The sequence below is a fragment of the Neopelma chrysocephalum genome, unplaced genomic scaffold, assembly GCF_003984885.1.
Source record: "Neopelma chrysocephalum unplaced genomic scaffold, ASM398488v2 Primary Assembly neopelma1_26, whole genome shotgun sequence".
Lineage (NCBI taxonomy): Eukaryota > Metazoa > Chordata > Aves > Passeriformes > Pipridae > Neopelma > Neopelma chrysocephalum.
This window is the reverse complement of record NW_020897695.1, coordinates 19,486,620-19,508,144: the sequence shown is the minus strand read 5'-3', so window position 1 is coordinate 19,508,144 and position 21,525 is coordinate 19,486,620. Positions and strand designations below refer to the sequence as shown.

Below are 21,525 nucleotides of genomic sequence, written 5' to 3'. Positions count from 1 at the left end.
AGAGACAAAGAAAACAGCCTGCCAAAGTTTTGGGGGAAAAGGTACAATCAATCAGATCTGGCACTTCTTGCTGCTGAGAATCCAATTTTCAGCTAAAGCCACTTTCCTTTGGTGTTTATTTCTCAGTCAGAACCACCTCTCAGAAGTGATACAAACCTATTATCTTTCCTTTTGGTGTACATTAGGTGGGCAATCCAGCCCTCCCCATAGCTTAGCCATCAACTTAGCCAGCAACTTAGCCAGCCTATACAAACAGGGACAACCAAGTTCACCTCTATTTCTGCTCTCAAGTCATTCTTTCTTATGTGGCTGCTGAACTCCCACCACGGGGAATGTTCTATATGGGTATATCCACCATGCAGTACCATGTGACCTTGGCTGAGGTATTTTGGGGGAAAAAAAAAAAGAAGGAAACAGGGGAACACAAAATCTACCAGTTCATCACAGGGAGCTTTAGGTACTTGAGCTTTCTCCTGCAGACTGAAACAATGTGCAGGGCAGAAGAATGAGCACTGTATTCCTCTGTATTGCTTCTAGCACTGCTCTGCTCCAGGGATCCCTGCTCTCTCTTGCCCATAGTATTATGGTACCCACTATGGCAAGTCCTAATACTCTCAGCCTTCTTGTACAGAACATGCTCCTCTCCGTTTCCTTATCCTACTTCTACTCCTTCCAGCCTCCATCTAAACCCGTATTAATAAGCCAAGGTCAAGCAGATTTGATCCTGACAGATCTCATTAGGTGAGATCATTTCTAAATTATGGTAGCTGGCCAGCCATTTACCATGGTGATTCACTGCTTCAGGCAGGTTCCTTATCCATCCTTATGAATACAAACAACACAAGAACAGCATTTTTGCCTGCTGTGTTTGATGGGATGATTTTAACTTCTCTCACTTGAGGTTACAGCTAAAAATGGGTTGATGCACTTTCTTTATCCTGGGCATATTTGTTAAGTTCTCTCAGGGAGTTCAGCTCACACAGAATATATTAATGGCCCATTGCAAGAAGAGTCTGTAATACTTGTCCTTGAATTAGTTATCCTGTCCATCGGCTTATTTAGCAGATAGAAGGCATCTAAGCAAGGCCTAGGACCTAGGCAATTACAGAATCTCTTCTCTCCCCGTGAGCTACAAAAGCAAGTAATCAGTTGAGACACTCTTTATAAGCAAAACTGTAAGAGAGCTGCAGAAAAATTATTTTCTAACTTCAGGTACATAAGCTTCCTAAAGGATGCTTCCCAGGCCAAGGACAGTCCCAGCCTTTTCCTTCTGAGAACAGTGAGTTTTACATTTATTATCCCACATTTAAAAAAAATAAGAGGCTTACAACTTCTAAAAAAAAAAAAGAAAAAAGACAGGATGGGATACAGAAAAAGAGATTAAAGAGTCTATTATCTGTCTCAATTACTTTAACTGTCTTTAACTATTGCAAATTCTCTCAATGGACTTACCACAAGTGAAGCCTGGCCTAAGATCTCTTCATCTATTTTAAAATAACATGACCAAAAAACCCAAACCAAACTAAGCATTATAAAACAAACCAGTCTTCAATCAGTCTGGTACATGTAAAACTACTGAAATTCTCCCAAAAATATGAAGGTACCTAAGTAACAGGTCTGTGACACTTGTACGTAGTACACATGGATATGTGGCTACTATTTGATATCTCAAATCAAGAGTTGCCTTATATAACTGCACTTTAAAGCTGCCCCCCACATATTTATTCTTATTTATAAGAAAAAAAAATACAAAAATTAAAATTCTACAGCATTGTAAAGTTATTCAAAGAAACCATTTATGAGGTGCTTATCCTTTACCAGCAAGTTAATAACTTACACTGGAATCAACCAAAGCCCCAGGTGCATTAAGGAACTAGCAGGTAATTAACAGATTGGCCGGAGGCCAGTAAATCACAATATTTCTACAGCTAGGAACAAAGCTTTGCTTTATAAAAAGTAATGATATATATTAACTGGAAGAACTTGTATCATTATTACCTGAAAGCATTTAAGGAGACAGCAATTCTAAGCTTAAAGTTTGGATGGCGATTCTCTATGAAAAGATAACAGGAACTGATTTTATACAATGCCTTTTATATTAGAGGCAAAATTGCTTAACAAACAACTATGTGGCCAAGGTGCACCACGGCAACTGTGTAGGCAAATCTAGCAGTCTCTAGGCACTTTGCAACAGCTCATATGAAACCTCATTAATTATTTCAGCAGAAGCGGAAGGACCTGAACAGGATCTGGGCTTTGTTTTGCTTGGCTTGGCATCCTGAAAACAGAGACACCTTCTTCCAAGATGTTAAATAGATGAAAAAAAAAAAAGAAAAGGTAGAAAGTGACACAGAGGGATGAAGTGTTACTGGTCACACACAGGTCAAAACCAAGTTATCTTCCAGGGTGACCATAGCGGATGGTGGGGCTGGTAGAGTGAAGAATAACTTAAGCGGTCAGTCAGAACATAGAGGGTCTTGCACTTACCTTCTCTTCTGGCTCAAAGGTTGCCATCCTTTTATTGGAGACCCCTCACTTTGCCAGGTGGGCTGCACATTGAAGTACTCCCTAGCTTATGTAATGTCAGAAAGAACTAAGTCACCAAAGACATTATCTAAAGGCTTTTAGTTAACCCTGCCTGTGTGAGTTGAGACAGACTAAGGAATGGTCATTCAAGTAGCTCACTGAGCTCTGATGGGTGAGGAGGACCAACACCTCCAGAAAAGATGTTGTGATATGCAACTCGGAGTGATAGCTTTTTTAACCAGAACAACTAGAAGCAGACGAGGCCCACGCTCTTAGCTGCCCAGCTCAGCTGGAGAGCCCCAAGGTACTGCTTCATGCTTTTGTTATTAGAAGAGACGATGCTAAGAGGACAAGAGTGCAAGTGCACTGCAGCCCTGGCTTTGTGTGTGAATCTGTACTCCTTGGCATTACCACAAAGTACCACCTTTCCAATCTGAATATTCTGTGTTAAGCTCTACTCCTCAGCAATAGCTCCATCTGCCAAAGTACCCCCTTTTCTATCTGTCAAATTCCTTTCTGTTGTAACTCCTGTGTCATTCAGTGACTAGGGCATGGAGACATAACTGAAAAATCAACTGTTTCATTGTACAGGAGAGGGACCTCAATGCCACTGACGATAACTACTTCCCAAGTTAACGGGAACAGCATATGTTAAGTCCAGTAGTGTCTGAAATCACAGCAAGAGTAAATAGCCCTCATCTCCACCTCTGCCAAGGAAAAGTTACATCAAGAGCATATTATCAGCCTGTGATATCTAAGAGTTTCTCACAGGCAATATGGGTGAAGAAATCAAAGTCTTTCTGAGCAATGGCCTTTATTTTAAATGGTGCCTCTTCTGCTATGAACCAGTGAACTATTTCCCTTTAGTGACTGAAGTTGAAGCACCAATTTTAGGGCTAATTATTAGTTGTTAAAAAAATTATCATAACAACAAAAATAAGGGAAACAATTATATTGATATTTACCCCTTTGGCAAATACTTCCTGTCCCTGTGAGACAGGATATGAATAACATATCAAACACAAAAAAAGAAGGTCTTGGCTCCAAGCTAACTAGTCGTGATGCTTTTTCCAGAAAAGAAGCAAGTATATCACCATATTCAATAGCCCTGCAAATTCAGGCAGGGGGAAAGACTCTGCAGAACAGATGCATCTCCAGCAGACTAAATAAGATGAGGGCATAAAAAGGGAATACATTTATACACTACATCAATACCTGAGGAAGAAAAGCATAATCTCATTAGTCCTATTATTATTCCTATTCTATTTTTCCTTGCAATTAGCATTGAACATATTTTTCTTTTTTTTTTCAAATGGATTTTGAAATCAACCCATTTTTTTTGCCTAAATTCAAATTTATGACATCTCTCCTTAAACTGCCTTAGTATATCCCCTCTGTTCCTTTTCTAATTTTACACAACTTCTTCTAGGTATGCAATCTGTTTCCTTTATTCTTTTATTGATTCAGTAGCCTGGTAACCATAATTAACCTGCCAGTATAATCTACACATAAGAGAATTCTGCTTAATTAATGACTTGGAGTGCTGGTAGTAATACATACATGATATATATGGGAGGTATGCAGAAAACTGCTTGGTCTGCTTGATACATTGGGCCAACACATTTTTGTCCCAGCATTACTTAAAAAAAATAGTGGTTATCGACAACAAAATGCATAATCTGTATTTATGTGCTTCCTCGTTTTCTCCTTTGTCCTGTAGAAACTGCAAAAATAAATTTAGCAAACCCATGGCTTTATACAGCCGCAGATTGCTAGCTAGGTGATCTAACTGCATCTCAAACTACTCCCTCCCATCCATGTGTTTCCACTTGTGTTATCAGGACTGTATGCAACTGCTATTATACATCAAGTACAGTGCACTGGAGACATCCCTCTTCTGGTCAGCTGCAGCTCTGACCAGAAAATAGCAAATCACCCACTAGTCCATAATAGTTTTCTGCTTTGCGGTTGGACACTGGTCTTGCAAAGAAGCTTTTTAACTATTTAGTTAGGTCTATTCTTAGGTTGCAAAAGAGTGGTTTGGCTGCTTAAAGAAACACGGTCAAAGGTGTTGGTGAAGGCAGGGTTTAATGTGAATTTGTGAAAATACGACTTCAGAGAGTTCAATGGCAAGGTTCACTCTATTACTTACTACATAGATTAAAGCATCCAAGGAGGGAAGATCAAATAAGAAGCAATTTAAAATCATTTACACAGAATCTGGGAGTGCGAAAGGGGGTAAGGGTGCAAAGATACAGATGCAAAGATAAGGGTGCAAAAGGGTTTAGAGCACTTAATAACTGACTACTTTAACATTTACAAAGAAACTCAATAGGGTTCACTACAATTATAATGAAATGCCGAAATGCTCGCATCAAACCCCTTTGTGCTTCCCAATAGGCAAGAGCTGCACCTCAAGAAGTGTGGAGATGGGGCAGGGTGGGGGTATCAGCCTAGGTTTCATTGGTAGCGACAATCCTTCAAATACTGCAAACTTGAGACTTGTCATCTCTGAGGTATCCCGCTCAGAGTGAGGTGCTGGCACAGCCCACTGTGGTCCAGGACCACTCAAAGGGCTTCACTTAGGACCAGTGCTTATAGGGTCACAAGATGATTGACTTCGGTCATCAGTAGGTTTCCATCCTGGCAACAACCCAAGTAGGTGACTACAGGGCTTGTTTCCCAAAGTGCAGTAATAATGGTACCATTACACTTGCGTTATGATTCAGGTATATGGTTTAGCAAAGCTACAAAATGTAATTGATTATCCTTTATTTCCCACCTTGGTTGGTGTTGTGGTTTGACTCCCCAAAAATCCAATTTCTAAGCCCCCCACACTTTGCCTCAATGTGAAAGGGGTTTTCAGACGTAACACATCTACTAGCATGGGGAAATTATATCAAAATTTATTACTAACACAATAAATACTACAATACATTTATATACAACAATTCTAACTATCTCACGGTAAAGCAATATATTTACATAGATCAAATCCCTACTTTCCCTCCAAATAAAAGTTCAGAAGGAAAGAAGAAAATCACTTTCTGGGCAGCACAATCTCTTCTAAGCAGCAGATTCACTCCGTCATAGTTGGAAAATCTCTCTCTCCCTCTTCATTACAACGCGGGGGTTTTTCTCTCACCCCTTTTGGCCCTTTGGCTCCAACCAAAGGTCTCTCTTCCGTGGGTTGCAAAGCAGGGACAAAACTCGCCTTACCACGGTCATATCACGGAGTGCAAGGCATCCCATGAAAGTCCCTTCCTCAGAGGGTCAAATTCCCCCTGAGTCAGAATGTTTAGGGCTCTCAGTTCAGTTTTTTAGCCCCAAGCGTTCTAACGGAGCTCCTATGCTGCCAACATGGCAAGGGGGGGGAAGGAAGGCCACTTACCCCGCATTCCTTCTGACCGTCCTGATCCAGCTCCAGGACGTCTCCGAGCTTTTGAGTCCTCTCTCTCTCTAGCTGCTGCTGCATTTCAGAACTCCCTTCAAATGGAAGCCCACCCCCTCCTTCCAAAAGGGGTCTCAAGGGTTTTGGGGAAGTAAATCAGTCTCACCCAACCAGTCTCTACTGAGCTTGGTTCTCTCTCTCTGTCAGATATCTCTGCGTCTCAGCCTGGCCATGTGCCATATTTGCTGCTTCCTGGTTATCTTCTTGGCTTTCAGCCAAGAGCTTTCAGCTCTCTATTCAGTGCTGTCTCTGCCACCATTCTGTTGCCCACTCACAGTGGAGAAAACTCCCTCCAGCCTTTTGGCCACAGCATCCGGTCCAGTTTTAACGCTGCGCCGGGTTTCCGTAGCCCCAGCCGGGCCTGAGGGCCTTGGCCCCCAGCGGGGCTCCCTGGCCCATCAGCTCTAACACGTGGTGTCTCAAGCCATGGCTGCCTCTCTTCCAACTACGTAATCTGTCTCCTGTGCTGGTCTGTTGTAATATGTTAATTTCACAGGGGCGAACTGTAGTTTCTGATTGGCTCTACACCAAGAACACCACCCCCTGGGATTAACCACCTTCCAACTCCAGGGGAAAACCCTTTGTAACCCACAACAGTTGGGCAGCTGATGCTTCTGGTTGTTCCCACCTTTACCATGCAAGAGTTCCTGGTACGATCAGGGAGTACCTCATGGCCCAGTTGGTCAAGGGATGCTTTGTGGCTCAGCTGGTTTGGTTAAATCTTATCAAGAATTTCTGAGATCACAGAGCAGGCCTGAGGACTGGGGGAGTGGGATGCACCATCACACCTTAATTTGTCTAAAACTGAAAAGGTGCAGCTCATGTCACTGGGATTTTAAATTTGTAGCAGTGCACAGGGCTTTAAATAAGCATAATGAAGAATGTCACCCACTCTCAGGATGTTCTGTGGTTCCAAATAAAATTAAAGAGATATACAGGTGCTTTCTAAGCTGCTGCTACAGGTGCATATTCATTCTGCTATAATCAGCAGTAGCAAGAGGAGTCAGCCTTCTGTCGTACTACTCAGCACTTCCTAGGATTGAGCCCATTCTTAGGAATTTCACCCAAGATCACTCTTTTTTTCTACCATTGGAAATTCACAATTTTTCATGCATACTTCCAGCCCAGAACAAGTTTTAGTTTTACAGATCCTGCAAAGAAAACAATGGTTGCTATTCTTAAATTGTCTGTGTACCCAAGAAAGATACAGCAGCTACAGATGTCTCATACCTGACTACTAAACCATCAGTATCACACAAAGAACAGAGATACTCAGTAGTCTTGAAGTAAATGCATCACCAACACTGCAGCTGGCAGTCTGCTTCCATTTGGACTGGACTATGGATTTCAGATGGAAAACAACTGTACTTCTAGGAAGGTAATTATATGTTTCCTATAGAGCTTCTTTAATCACTCTGCTTTGAGCTGTAAATGTCATAGAGATCTCAGCCAAGCAGAGGCAGAATCCATTAAGCAATTAAATATGAGAAGACAAGGAAGAAACCAATGTGAGAATGAATTAGAAACACTACTCTTTTTTCAGTGCATTGATTCAATATTGAGCAAAAGCCACACAGATAACGATGTCTCTCTAAAAGCTTCACTCAGAAATGAAACATAGGGAAGATTAAACAATTTCTCCCACAGACAAAACTCACCACTGAATTTTAGCCAAAAACTGTTAAACAGTCATCAAAACAAAATCTTACTTTAAAAAAAAATCCTACAAACATTTGTATCTCAATGCTCACTTTGGAAAAAAATAATAAACAGAACAGATCAATCCTTTAAAACCCACATTCTTAAGTACCAAAAAACATGATTGCAAGCAAAAAACCTTGAGTATCAGTAAGTATAGTAGGACTAATATGCTGTCAGAGACAGAGGCAGGAGAGCAACTGTGATTTCACCAGACTGAGTTTCTGGACTGTCATCAGGAGCACTTCCATGCAGAGTTCATTACAATGATTCATATTCAAGGCTGCTGGGTTTGGAGTAATCTTTTGCCAGGTGTTAGATTTAATATTCCTACAGGTCCCACTTAGGATATGATTTTCTCTTTCCTGTCATTCTTCTCCCATTCTGTCAAACCCAGGAGGTCTAGTACTCACTATGTTGCCTTAAACCCACTGCTGTAACAGGCTCCACAAGCAGAGCAGCCCCGTGCTGTGTCACAGAGAAAACCAGGAGGACAGAGCTCAAATGTAAAACAAAGCATGTGCTGTCATCATTTCAGCTAAAATCTAAGTGACCTTTTCATGACAAGGCCACGTGGCTTGATGCCACTAGGGGGAAGAATCAGGAAGAAGTTTATTCTTTTCATTTTCTGCTTTTTTTTGTTTTTTGTTTGAAAAATGATAGCTGAGGCAATAATGTAACATTTAATCATCTTTTCTTTTTGACCTGAGCACACATCTTTTATTACTAGGTGACAGTAAAAAAACACAATTAGGGCACACATCAAAAAAAAAAAAAAAGAAAGAAGAAGAAGAAGAAGGAAAAGAAGGGGAAAAATGCACAATATGACATTTTTTTTCCCCTGATAAACTATTCGTTTTGAATGTATTTAACGAATAATTTGTCAAATCAAAGATCCTCACAAATCAAACAAGCTACTGAAAAATAAACGGAAAATCCTACCTTGGCCTTAAATCTGTCTTTTCCAGACTGAGAAGGAATACAAGCACTCTACAGTGATATACTTGCATTTTACTGAAGTCTGATCTGACACCAGGAATTCCCCACAGATTCACAAGCCCTTTCCGCAGTGCCACACATTGGCCCCAGGGTTGGGTTGGATCCTGGTTTGCAGACTACCATGCGCGTGCCGAGGAGCTTGTCCTGGACTGCAGTTCTTCCCCAGCGGACCTGTGACTGGTAACCAAAATGTCTCATCCAAACCTTGCCTATGTAACCCCCAACTGTTGATGAAGGATCCAGCGAGTCCCGAACATCAAACCCCTGCAGATACCACGCTGATGATCCTTCATCATGCAAACCATCAGGCTGCCTTTCAAATACCACCTTCTTTCATTGCTTCCTAAGCACAATGTGCCTCACTAACTAAACTTTACTATAACCCGTCTACCTACAGAAAACACCTATTTGGAAATACAATTGAAGGTAAAGTAACTGAAAGAGTGTGCAGCTAGCTTTCTCTGCATCCATTACTTGAGTATCAAATGAAATGCAGAGGCTTCAACATTAATATTACTTCTGAAGTTTTAAAATTATATTATTTAATAATTCAGTGTAAGCTCCATTGGTTTCAAGCTTTGAATGCAACTTTTTATTTCTTCATTTCCTATTTTCCATTGCTGCAGCACTGATTTCTGACAGAAGGAAAATAAACAGCTACAAACATGATGGAATACCCCAATTTCCTGCAATTTTTAATTGCTGGTCAGCGTTGTTATCAGACAAATTTCAATAACAAGCTGACTCTATTCCTATAGGGAAAAAAAGACTACTAGAAAAACCAATCACCTTTATTAGCCGTAAAACATCCACAAAGGATCAGACAGTAAAGAGGGGGGGAAAAAAAAAAAGCTTTTTTTTTTTTTTTGATCTGGGACTGCATCAGCAATGACAGCCTGCATGAAATCACTGCTCCCTATCCCAGAATGTGCAGGACATGGGGCAAGCAGGGAGGCAACATTTGGAAAGGGTGGTCAGCTGTGCTAAAACAGCAAAGAAGGAGAAATAATCTCCTACTACTAGTGGCCATCAGCAAGACTACAGTCCTCACCACAGCCAGAGTCAGTGTTACTGCCTCTTTTGCTTCCGCTCAACAATATGCATTAATAATTTAAGCCAACCTGCAAGTGTAAAGCAATGAGTATGATAAGTTCATATTCATGTCTATGATTAAATATTTTCAGCTAATGCATTTATATTTCAAATTTTGTTTGCATAAATTGGATTTGCAGTAGCCGGCAACTCATCAAAAAATTAAACATACACTTATTTTAAATTGCACAAAATATATTAATTCTCATTGGTACTAAATGTGGTACTAAAACACACACTGTACCTTAGCAGCCCAGAAGAGATTTCCATACAACACTTATTTTCTAATTTTTTCTATTTTTTTTAATATACATCTATCCTATGTACATAGTGCATACTCTTGCACATATAGATAATTTTCCCTACTCTTAATAGGTAAATTCTTCAATAGATTTTCAACCAAACAATCATAACAGTAAACTATTAAAAACATCATTAGGAGAAATGGTCAAAAACCCCCCCAAACCATCATTATTTCATTTATGACAGTTTCACCCTTTTGTATCTGACTGACCCCCACATGTTTTCCATTCTCCTAACTCCCAGATTTGGGTAGTGGTAAGATGCAGTGGAAGATTTTTGAAGAAACTGGAAATATAAAATTACAAGAAGACTTGATCTGACCTACTTTTTTTCATATTTGGAAAAGCTACTTGTACATACGCACAGGTGTTTGCACCAGTCTAAATCAGAAAGGTTTCGAGGAAGCAGTAGATTTGCATTGCTATTACTCTAGTACTGGCACTTTAATAGAGTTTCAAGGAAGAACCTGTATTCAATATTGATAGTACAGTGTATGGCTCCTCTTAGGAGAAGAAGAGTTTTAGCTACCTGCATCAAGACTAATCTTGATCCAACATCTTCCTACACAAAATAAATCTAAAATTGAAAAAATATTCTTGCACTTTCTTTTGGCTAAATTTTCCAACAGTCAAAAAAGAATGTCACCTAGTATAAGCTGGCATACTGATATAAAAATCAGATCTATGGTATAATTTTCTCAAACACATTTCTTTCATTAACATTTGATAAAATAGTAGAAAAACCCAAAATAGGATATTTTCAATTCTTAAAATAATATAGAACGTGTGAAGTAACATTTTCAAAAGAAACAATCACACCATCAATAATTTTTGGAAAGTTCTTAGTTATCTTGATGAAATGATATGTCAAATCATCACAAGACACAAATAAAGCATATTTGGACAGGCAGCTACAAACCAGACTAGAAACTGTAATTCTGAGTGCAAAATGGGATTTCTCATCTCAATTCTCTTACATAATGCAAACGCAAAATCAATACTGTGTCATCCATGAAAAAAAAAATCAACATCTATACGCAGTCCGGTTATGAATGAAGATGGCATAGCAGTAGTTTCCCAATTCATAAAAGTGATGAAGAAACAAGTGCATTGATTTCAAAACCTCTCCTTATTACAGCTGTAAAAGAGCTTTAGGATTAAGTTTCCAAGTAAAAATATTTGTAGGAAGCAATCTAGAGTTTACTGTACAAAACCAAGAGTATGCTCTCAAGGGGAATGAACTTTTGTGTGACAACTCTCCTCATAGCAAGGCTGCAAACAGGTAATTAATTTATAGATCTTTGCATTAAGTAGAAACAGCTCTTATCTTCTACCTCTGAAACAGCACTATGGCAGATCCCTAAGGCTTCATAAAGGGAGAGAGGTTTAGAGTGAACGGAAAAGTAGAGGCTCAGTGGAAACTCCAGCCCCCTAATTTGGGACTGTGCAGTGTTTTAGAAAAACCTGCAAGCTTCTGGACTATTCAAAAACTATTTTTACTAGCCAATTTGTCCATGTCTAATTTCCAGTTACAAAGATGATCAGTACATTGCACATGATTTTTATCAAAATGCTTCAGAATTACTGCTCCAGGCCTTCAATTTCCATGTGTTACAAAGATAAATAGCCCTAAAAGTGAAAAATTAAAGAACTTTTCCCTCTCATTTTGGCCTTTTTTTTTTTCATTTCAAAGGATAGAGACTAGACTTTAGCAGATATTGAAGTCTGAAGTTCAGAAGTGAATTCATGTACACCAGGTATGAATTCTTTGTTTTGTTTAAATTACCTCCTATCTAACTGTATTATTAAATTAATGCTAATATGGAAACATTTTGCCATCCTTTGAGCATAAGCCAAACCATTTAATCCTTATTGACTAAAAATACTGGCCTCTTCTTCGGGACCATTTCTCCCTTGTAGATGAAACACGTGCATTCAATAAACAAAGCCTTAGATTTAGCACACTTGAGCTTATTCTGAAGATGTGCTTTAGAGAACACATTGCCTGTGAAACAAACAGGAAAAACCCCAAGACACTGTCTTATTCACTTGGTAATACATTACATATTGTATCTGTTGCTCTTTGTTCTCAAAATGGTTCAATGGAAAAAAAAACAAACACCAAAGAACTGCAAATCTTAATATAACAAGTGTTTCATTGTAATGTTGATAGCAAATTGGAAATTATCACCCTGCTAAAATTTTCATAGAAACACGGTTTATAAGGGTGGGAGAAAAAAATGTCCTAAGTATAGCTAATATATCCATTTTTAAATCAGTCAAGTGTTGGCCAAAAAGAATATCAATATTCTATTTAATTTACAAGCTCTGTCCATACTAAATAGTTCATTATCAGGAACAGAAAATATTAGAAGACAGGATGTTGAAATGTGATTTGAATCACTGCACCAATCCCATGCTACCCTATCTGCCAGATGTGCTGGAGACTTCAGATTAGTACACAGCATTTTAGTTTAAAGTAGTGAGTTCCTGCACTTGGCCTTGTTTAAATCAGTATTGGTAGCAAAGAGCTAGTAAAATGATAAAAAACTCTTTTACTTGTTTAATCTGAATTTCATCTTTCATGAGTCCTTGGAGCCTACAGTATCACTATCTATTGGGCTTTGAAGCACAAGAATTATACAGAAGTCAGTCTTTTCATCTTCTCTGATCTCCCTGTTCTAAAAGAAGAGAACTCCTGTCTTCCCCAGATAACCAGTTTTCTCACCTCCTGCTCATCCATTTTTGACCAGGCCTCTGATAGCATCCCTTGATAAATACACAGGGGAATTCCCAGGCTTGAACCTTAAATGTCAAACATTAGAGAGTTAAAAACAATCAAACAACCTCAAAAAAAACAAAACAAAATTAAAAAATACAACTCCACAACAAGCACATATTAGTATGTGTAAGAAAGGAGTTTCATCTAAAATATTTATCTCCTCACTGCTTTTTACCGGTTTACTTCCAAACAACTGTGTTGGTCCTGCATTAGCTAAGACACTCGAGGTCAAGTTCTACCAGAGCACTTCAGCAAGATGTGTTTAAAGCAGGATCCTCTCTGTTAAGAGGTTTGATGAAAGGATTTCTCTTACTCATGGTGTGATAATACATGACTAAACATCTAAGGCAGGTATCTGTTTGTATGCAGATTTAAACATCCAACACTGGGGGACTGTTCTCCCTAGCAAGGAACAGCAATGCTCTGATTTCACACATGACACTCACTGTCATGCAGACCTGGAAAGATATCTCTGAATCTCTGGATCACCAGATGCTACATAGGTACATCTGTACCATAAAGGCAACAAGCACAGTTTTGCCTGTGAAGAAAGAGATCTGCATAAGGCCTTGCTGTCTGCTTGATACAGACACCAGAATTTCTAATGCGTTTTGCAGTTTGGAGGGAGTTTTTGCTTACTGATGCAATGATTTCTCTGGGAAAGATTAAAAGATGACCAAACTGTCATCTTTATTAACTAATGTTAAAAAAAAAAGAGAGAAGTAGATATCCTGGTGCTTGTTCACAGGTAAAATTGACTATCAAGTCACAGTTCAGCCAATCAATAGTCCCTTGCCAGAGAAAAAAGTTTCAGAAATTTCCTTTAACAGCTAGCTTTCCAGTCTCAGAAACATTTGAGGTTGTTGCTCTTTTAGCAAACCATAATCAATCGCTGTGACTAACAGACGTAGGTTAAATTTTCCTTTATGTGATTAATCCCACTCTTAATTTCCAGAATTTTAAAAGGCTTATCTGGAGGAGCATAAAATAGTATTTGCTTTTCAGCCATAATTTGAGAGGTTTCTGCATGTAGTGGTCCTCATCCCCTGAGGTCTGTGATTTCAGTGAAGCCACCTGTGCTAAGCAGAAAATTCTACTCCTCAAGTATCAGGATTCAAACCACACTTAGCACTCACTCTATCCAAACACAAGGCACCTGTAACAGGTCAAGTTATAATGCCATTTATCTTTTCTCTTTCTCTCTTCACTGTCTGTCTTGATCCCTACTATCTCCCTCTTTGACATTTCATCTAGTCTGGCTTCCAAATGCACACAGTATCTCATCAACTCACAGCAACACAAATACCCTCAGTCAGCCTCCTTCTTCCTCCCACACATCCCACCATTTCACCTCCCCTTCTTCACCTGTTGTTTCCATCTTGCCCCACTGCTGCTCCACAGTGCTGTTACCTCATATTTCAGGGTCTGCTTTATGACCCACACAATTATTTTACTCTGCTTAAAATTTAGCAATTGTGAGAGCAAAGTGAAAAGTGTAACCAGAGGAGCATGGACTTCCTGGGGTTTTGTAGAAAAAAAATCAGAAAACAGAGAGGACAGGTTCTCACAAAATAAGCACGAATAAAAGGCGAGCAGTCATGCTATTTCTCCTGACATGCAATAACTTCATGCATTGTCCTGCCACTCTATCAAGGATGAGACGACCGAGCCAAGACGTTCCCATGCCAGCAGTTTCTCAAAGCCCGTATCACTCTCTGGGCAGGCACAGGATGGAGGAAAACAGGTCTTGGTGAAAGTGTATGTGCCCAGGGAGCTGCAGAGACAGCACTGCTATAGCTCTCTCTGTCTGAACAGCTCTCATACCACTGGAGAGATGGGAATTGCACACTACATTATACCTGGTGCAAAGATGCTGCCTTCCAGCAGCAGACAAGAGTCACACTGAGGCACCAGTGACGCCAATCTCCCAGCCACCACAACTGCTGAGAAAGCCTTTGCAGGGGAAGGAAACAACCAGCTGCCCTCAGGGAGGTATCCGTCTTGTTTTGATAGTAAAGAATGGGGACAGATAGGAAATCAAACTATATCTCTTTTCTTCTCAAGCACCAGTGGTGCATTTCCTCACACAGCAAAAACAGCATGCAAGGTTTAACGAAACATTCACTTCCTAACACAACTGAATTCACCAGGGCATTCCTAGTCTTTCCTCTTCTAAAGAGGAATGACACCATCCATTCAACAGTAAAACAATGCAATATGCATTTGGAACAATAAACAAACAAACCTAAATAAGAGAACCATCAATCCACTGTTCTTTTGAAAAAATAAGAATACTAAGAAAGAAATGCTTGTATAAGAGGAAATAATTAAAACTAACCATACAGAAAAATAAACCCAAAACCCAACACACAACAAATAATTAAAGGTAACCTTTAAATTATTATTGCAATCTATAAGAGACCTGCTGCAAACTTTAATAATATTGTTTGGAACATCAGTCATTTTGCTCTTGCTGAAATTCATTTCTGATAATGCAATAGTAACATTCAGGAATGATATTAAATTTCTACTTCGTATTAAAGTAGAATTATATTAGCATGGTACAGTATGTGTATCCCTGGTAGGATTACTTTCATGCTGGAAAAAACAATGTTATTTTTCTATTACTGAAATAAGTTATCTATTTTGACACTGGAAAATATATTTCACTGAACTATAAACTAACAAAATCTCTCATCTAAGAGAATATCACCAAAGTTTCTCTCCTGGTGTATTTTCAATTCCAAGCCAGCAGCAATTCTGCTAATTTTTTTGCACAAACTCATTTGATTTGCGGCATACCTGTGAGACCATATCCTAGTTAGTGTGTCCAGTTCAATTACTCTTGTTCAATCCTTGACCAAACTATTGGGAAATCTGCCTGAGGAAAGAACAAAAGATTGCAACTGACAAATGTATCTCTTTCTGAACAAAACACAGGCAGCCCCCTTCCAGGATCTCTCGATTCAGTCTTTCCATTTGACTACCTGAACCCTAAGAAAATGAGCCCTACACCAGCTTGGAGGGAGGAAGAAATGAGGAATCAGAGTTACGTTTATATTCAAATATATCTGTACTTTAGTGACATAATTTTCCAAGGCACCCAGCCTCATGTTAACTTTTGCTTTTCAGTTTAAGATGTGGGATCACTGGTTTCCATCCACCTTTCATTCACACTGGTGGGTCAACTTGAACATCCTCCAGCTGGCCCTAACCCTCCAATTTCTTGTTAGGATATGGAAGAAATGAGCTCTAACAGGGATTTACAAGGGAAAGCGAGGGAAGTCACCCTATCTCATAAAATCTGCCCCTGGTATAAGCCGCAAAGAGTTTCAGATATGAATTACAGAGGTTATCAAAGACAGGCCAGGAATCAAGCCCCTCAGTCATGGATCAATCCCCCCACTAATGGATCAAGACCACAGTTAGCAAGTACTTCAGCAAAATCCAGGCTTTAGCCACATAATCACTTCAATTCAAGTACTTTTCCAAACATATACCCTAATTTTCTATCACTGATTAATGTGTAATTTACAGCACATTCTGTATCAGTTTTGAAGTTGACCAACACAATTCGTGCACAAAGCTTCATGGGCACTAAGTTTGGGACTGGCACCTGTACACCATGCGTGTTCCAACTGCTGGCCTGAGGGACGTTTCTTTTCTTTTGCGATAACACCAGAATCAGGAAGAAGATCGTGAACTTGAATATATTCTAGCAAAGCTCCTAGCAATCACCTGGGGAGCAGAAATTGACACCTCTGAGCCAAGAACCAGCTTTCTGCCAAGCCTGACTGCAGCGGCAGGTGTCGCTGTAAGGCAGAGCTACGGCAATTAGTAAATTATTGGGACACAAACAAGAACAGAAGCAGGCAAAAGATGCTTCATGGTACGCGTTAAGAACATGCAAATTCTTGACAGCTGGTAGCTGTGCACACTTCTTGTGCTAAGTGTTTTGGTTGCAAACATGATCAAACAGCAGATTGCTAGTATACACCTGCCTAAAAAAAACCCATGGAAATTCTTACTATTGAGGTAACAGCTTGCATAGCAGCATTCATTATGTATAGTTTTCCATTTACTTTGCTCAGTCCTCTTCCACACATTAGAGAGTTCGCTGCTACTCAGTGCAAACAGAACTCTATGCAGCACCCATTTGTTGAATCCCCTGAGAAGAGCTGCAAACTGACCAAATAGTGCCTTTACGTTCTTGTAATGGGCCTTTTAAGACTAAAGATGTGCATAACTTCCTGTCACTCTAGTGTCCAGTCATCTCAGGTTACGGATTTTGTATCTTCTAGGAAGCAGTGTCAGCTGGGTTATACCCAGCACAAAACAAGGGCCAGGCACCGCTTTGTTCTGCTCTTCACTTATGTGGCATTTCAGCCAGAGGCTGTTATCAAGGATCACCATTTTTGACCATCTTTAGGTCATTTAGGATTCTGTAACGTGTTTCCCACCACACTGCCTGGAAATTGCAGAGCCTGATGTCTCCCTGAGAGAAGGCTTTTTTTCAGAAGGGTTTTCAGCCTGCTGTCAAGCCATCTCTCCCTTCTACTCTTTCATGCCTGAAATATTAGCCTTCAGTTACCACTGACACAAAAAAGCCATTTTCTGCTACAGCATTGAGCCATTTTACAAAGAAACTGCCAGCAAAATTAAGAACTAGTCTTCTACTACAAAGCCTGTCAAGGCAAGGGGAGTAGTTTAAATAATGACAAGGCAAGAAAAATACTAACGTATTGTCCAGAGACTGCTAGAACTACAGTGCCATGACTTACTTAGATGGAAAAGATGGCTGATCCTGCTAAGAACAGATTCTACAAAGTCTTGACTTGCCTTAATGGCTTTAAGCAAGGGATATAAAAGTCAGTGCTCTTATCATCACTACCAAAATCTACTACTAGAGGTGCTAACTTTATTTAAAAATAACATTAAGAAAGGAGATTTACATTACAGTAAGCAAAGAATGTGCTGAGTACTTGCACTGCCTGCAGCCTGGCAGAAGGTGCAGATCAGCAGAACTACTGTGCAAACTCTGAGCAAAGAGGGTTTCTTCTGTCCAGTCGTGCCCTGGAAGGAGCAAGGTAAAATAGCTTCTCATCAAAGAATCCCCTTAAAGCTGCAGGTAGACCATACTTGGGGTTTTTGTGTTTCTTTAATAAACAAAAAACATTTCTACAGCAAATGTTTTATGCTGTCCTCTCTGAAGCACAGTCATAGTTTTCCTGTGGGGAGAAGTATAAGAACTTGGAACATGAACAGACAGTCACTTCTTCAACAAGGCCCAGAACTGCTATTTCACACCACCACCAGAGCTGATACCACCAGGCCATAGTGGTAGTTAATGACAGTAACACAAACCGAACTATCAACTAAGGGTTGTCAGATTTTCCCTGCTTCCTTTTTCCATTGTCTGATTATTTAACTGAGCTGAGCCTTCTTTCTTCTTCCATCCTCAAAACCCCAAGCTCTCCTTAATACACATGTAGCAGCACACTTGCCCTTGTACAGGGACCTTCCAGAATCTAAGGAAAACTCAGCTTCTGAACAAGTGCATGAAGGCACTGCAGGGCATCAGGCAAAGTACTTTAGTACATCTTTTACTCTTGTCATTTGTCAGTCCCTATCTCTTTTTTCTTAAATGTAATATGAACAGGACCTAGGCCTAGGAGTTTTTGTACTTACAGTGACTGGCACATCATAGACCCTCTCCAGGCACTGCCTTAATAAAAACAAGACAGACAAAGCAGAGAGAAAATGGATAACATAATATCTACAAAACACACAATACACACTGGAAGCAACCTGTAGGTTGCTAATGCCAGTCCCTAAAGCAGCAGTAGTCTCTTACTTACGTCTGTACAATATCTAATAAAATACAAGCTCTGGGAAAGAAACTCATCATCTCCTTCTGATCCTCTGTGCAAACAAGACCTCTTGTTTACCAGTTCAGCAAAGATCCTGAGCTGTGACCAGAAAAAAGGTGCCAAAATTATGTATTTTGCTGTGGACTGGACCCCACCTCCCATGACTGTGATAGGCTAGGCAGGAGATGTTAGTTCTCATTGCTCTACTCCTGTGGTAGTTTTCACCAGCAGTACTTGGTCTGTGGCCCAAGGAAGGTGTGCAGCTATACCAGGGGTGGGCACAGGCAAAGGAGGCATAGGCAGAGCCCTGCAAAAAACATTCAGGCTTGGGGAATGGGAGACTTGGCTGCTATATCCATCTTAGGAGCCAGAAGTCAAGCCCAAACACTGAAAATACAACCTGAACCAGGAGAGACACAACAGCAGCTTATATACCTGCACTGTAAAGCAGCTTTAGAGGAGGAAAGAAAATCCTACAGACCACAGTAAGGGAAGAATAAGGTTGTAAAAGGTTTCGCTTCCCATAAAGCTTAACATCAAGTTAGTGATTACAGTCCAAGCAGGCACCAATTTTATTTAAAAATTGGATTTTGACTGTCTTCCTATTTTTTTAAGGTGATGGAACTGCATGACCTGTTAAAATTTGATTTTCCTTGGGCTTAGCTTTTGTATATATAAAAGGAACGTATTGCTTGCAATATCCCTTTGTCAGACAAGTTTCAGAGAAATCTGTTTCAAAACATATTCAGTAATAAAATCAAAAACCATTTTCAAACTGAATGCTTCTGTTTTAAAAGGCATGACTTTTCTTAAAGAAATGTTTCTGGTAATGTATGGAAAGGCAATTATGATGTAAGAAAAAAGGGAGGGTGTAATGTGTGCAATGAGAAAGAAAATATCACTGCTCAAAATGCTCAATATGCTCAGCACACTTTTCTGTAGCTTGAAGTATTAAAGACTGCTAAATTTTCACCTAGTTTTTTATTTACTATTTCATGGCAGCATTAAACCAGCCTTTTTAGTAGTTTTGCCATTTAGAAGTACCTTTATTCTCCCCTTTTGTCTAGTTGCATGGACACTTTTAAAAAGCAGCCCTTAAAAGCAAAACTAGATTTTGTTACTACAATTGCCATAATATCAGAAATATGCCTTGTGGGTGGCCAAGGGATGTTTAATGTTCTTGTGACATGGTTCATAGCAGCTTGGTCCATGTCCCAACCTGACTGGAGCTCCGCAATATAGTTAGCAGTGCTAAATGTAATTCTCCTGCAAGGAAGTTGTGTGAAGTTTCCAAGGTGTCCTACCATTAGAAAAGATTCAGCTTCAGTTCATGTGAATCCACACAGCTACAGCTATTTAAAATCCCACTGCCAAGAGGTGCACTTTTTGTTCATGCATATCTCCTCAGCCTTCATTTTTAAGCCATCTGTTATCGCATCAAAATCCAAAGGATTTTTATCTAAGACAGAATGTTCAAACCAGTAGTGAAAAGACACCTGAATAGTCCATGAATATGTATCTCCAAGATACCTGCCCAGACTGAAAAGCCAGATTCAGAAGGACTAGCAAGGTATAAGAGGCTACAGAAACATAATTTCTTCTTTTCACAAAATCATCTTAAAATATCCATTTAAAAAATCGTTTATCTCAACTCTATTTGTGGGTATACATAATCTGTATCAAAAGCTACTATACCCTTCATGATATGAACATCAGAATGTATGGTCTTTAGTATTAGTATCACCCAGGGTATCTTTCTTTAGTGAGGTTTTTACGTTATTTATGTTCAGTTGACATCAGTTCAGCTGTGCCTTCCGCGCACACTCACTAGTCTTCCCAGCAAGCATATAGACTCCATATTAACTCAGATTAAATGCTTTTCTCACCGAACTGTTAAAGTTGGTGTCATAACTAGGCTACATAAATGGCACTGTGAACCAGAAGTCAAGAAGCACCAGAAATCACTCCTTCAGAACACGCATTTTTGAGATACTACAAATTGAGCAATTTTTTTTAGTCTTTAAACTGCATTATAATGACACTGCACCTCAGGTTCAGGAGAGTTGGATAAGTAAAATAATTTTAAAACAAGCAAGTTATTACAAAATTGAAAGCTGCTGGAAAATGAAATTATATGTTAGAAATTTTCTTAGAGAAACTTTCCTTTGCCTTTCAACTTAAACTGAGCAATGGAAAACACTACACTTTGTGTCTTTTGAGTGCAAAGCTAAACAGTAATATCTGGGAAACCGCCAGAATCAAACTTTACCCAAAATTTCCAATTTCTTCTGATAAGCTAAGCTATAGAGTTCATTATTTGGACCAAGCTGCAGGATATGATTGGATAAAGGAAGAGCCAAATTCATCCAATTCCACCTACTCCCTAGTCAACACAAATATGTTGCAAGCCTCAAATTACCCACGTGTGGTACTCCTATAGTACCCCTAGTTTTCACAGGGATGCCTTCCAAACTCGCTTTCTACTCTCTAATATTCAGCTCACCTTGAGTCTCTCTTGTCAAACTACGGTTAACGTAGAAGGAAAATACAATCTATATCTCGCTTCTACTAATCAAATCTGAATAAATAAAAACACATCTTTTCTCATTAGTCTGAAACAAGAATTACAGTAATACAGACACAGAGGAAGATGAAGTAAATAATTTTATTTTTGTTTGGTTTTTTGTTCCCCACCCCTACCTTTAGGGATACTATTAAAATCCACTTTCCCCCGCCATTTGAGAATTATGTGGTAATCCCAAACACATGAAAATAAATTCTTTATTCCACCTCCTCTTCCTCCAT

The 21,525-nt window shown here is 39.5% G+C and overlaps 1 protein-coding gene and 1 long non-coding RNA gene across 6 annotated transcripts in view; one reads left to right on the top strand and one right to left on the bottom strand.

Moving 5' to 3' along the window:
• Positions 1 to 21,525, bottom strand: part of TPK1 (thiamin pyrophosphokinase 1) — a 311,065-nt gene that overhangs the window by 196,039 nt on the left and 93,501 nt on the right. The window contains exon 1 of one of the 5 annotated variants that reach the window (XM_027675795.1): positions 6,129 to 6,402. The exons of the other annotated variants lie outside the window; for them this stretch is intronic. Coding sequence (XP_027531596.1) covers positions 6,129 to 6,150 — 22 coding nt within the window. The 5' untranslated portion in view covers positions 6,151 to 6,402. Of the gene's footprint in view, positions 1 to 6,128; positions 6,403 to 21,525 lie in introns of those variants that run through there. 5 annotated transcript variants of the gene reach the window in all.
• LOC113964045 lies at positions 11,295 to 13,468 on the top strand. The gene is made up of 3 exons (XR_003533036.1): positions 11,295 to 11,350; positions 11,762 to 11,825; positions 13,220 to 13,468. It is a non-coding gene; the product is annotated as an uncharacterized LOC113964045 (long non-coding RNA).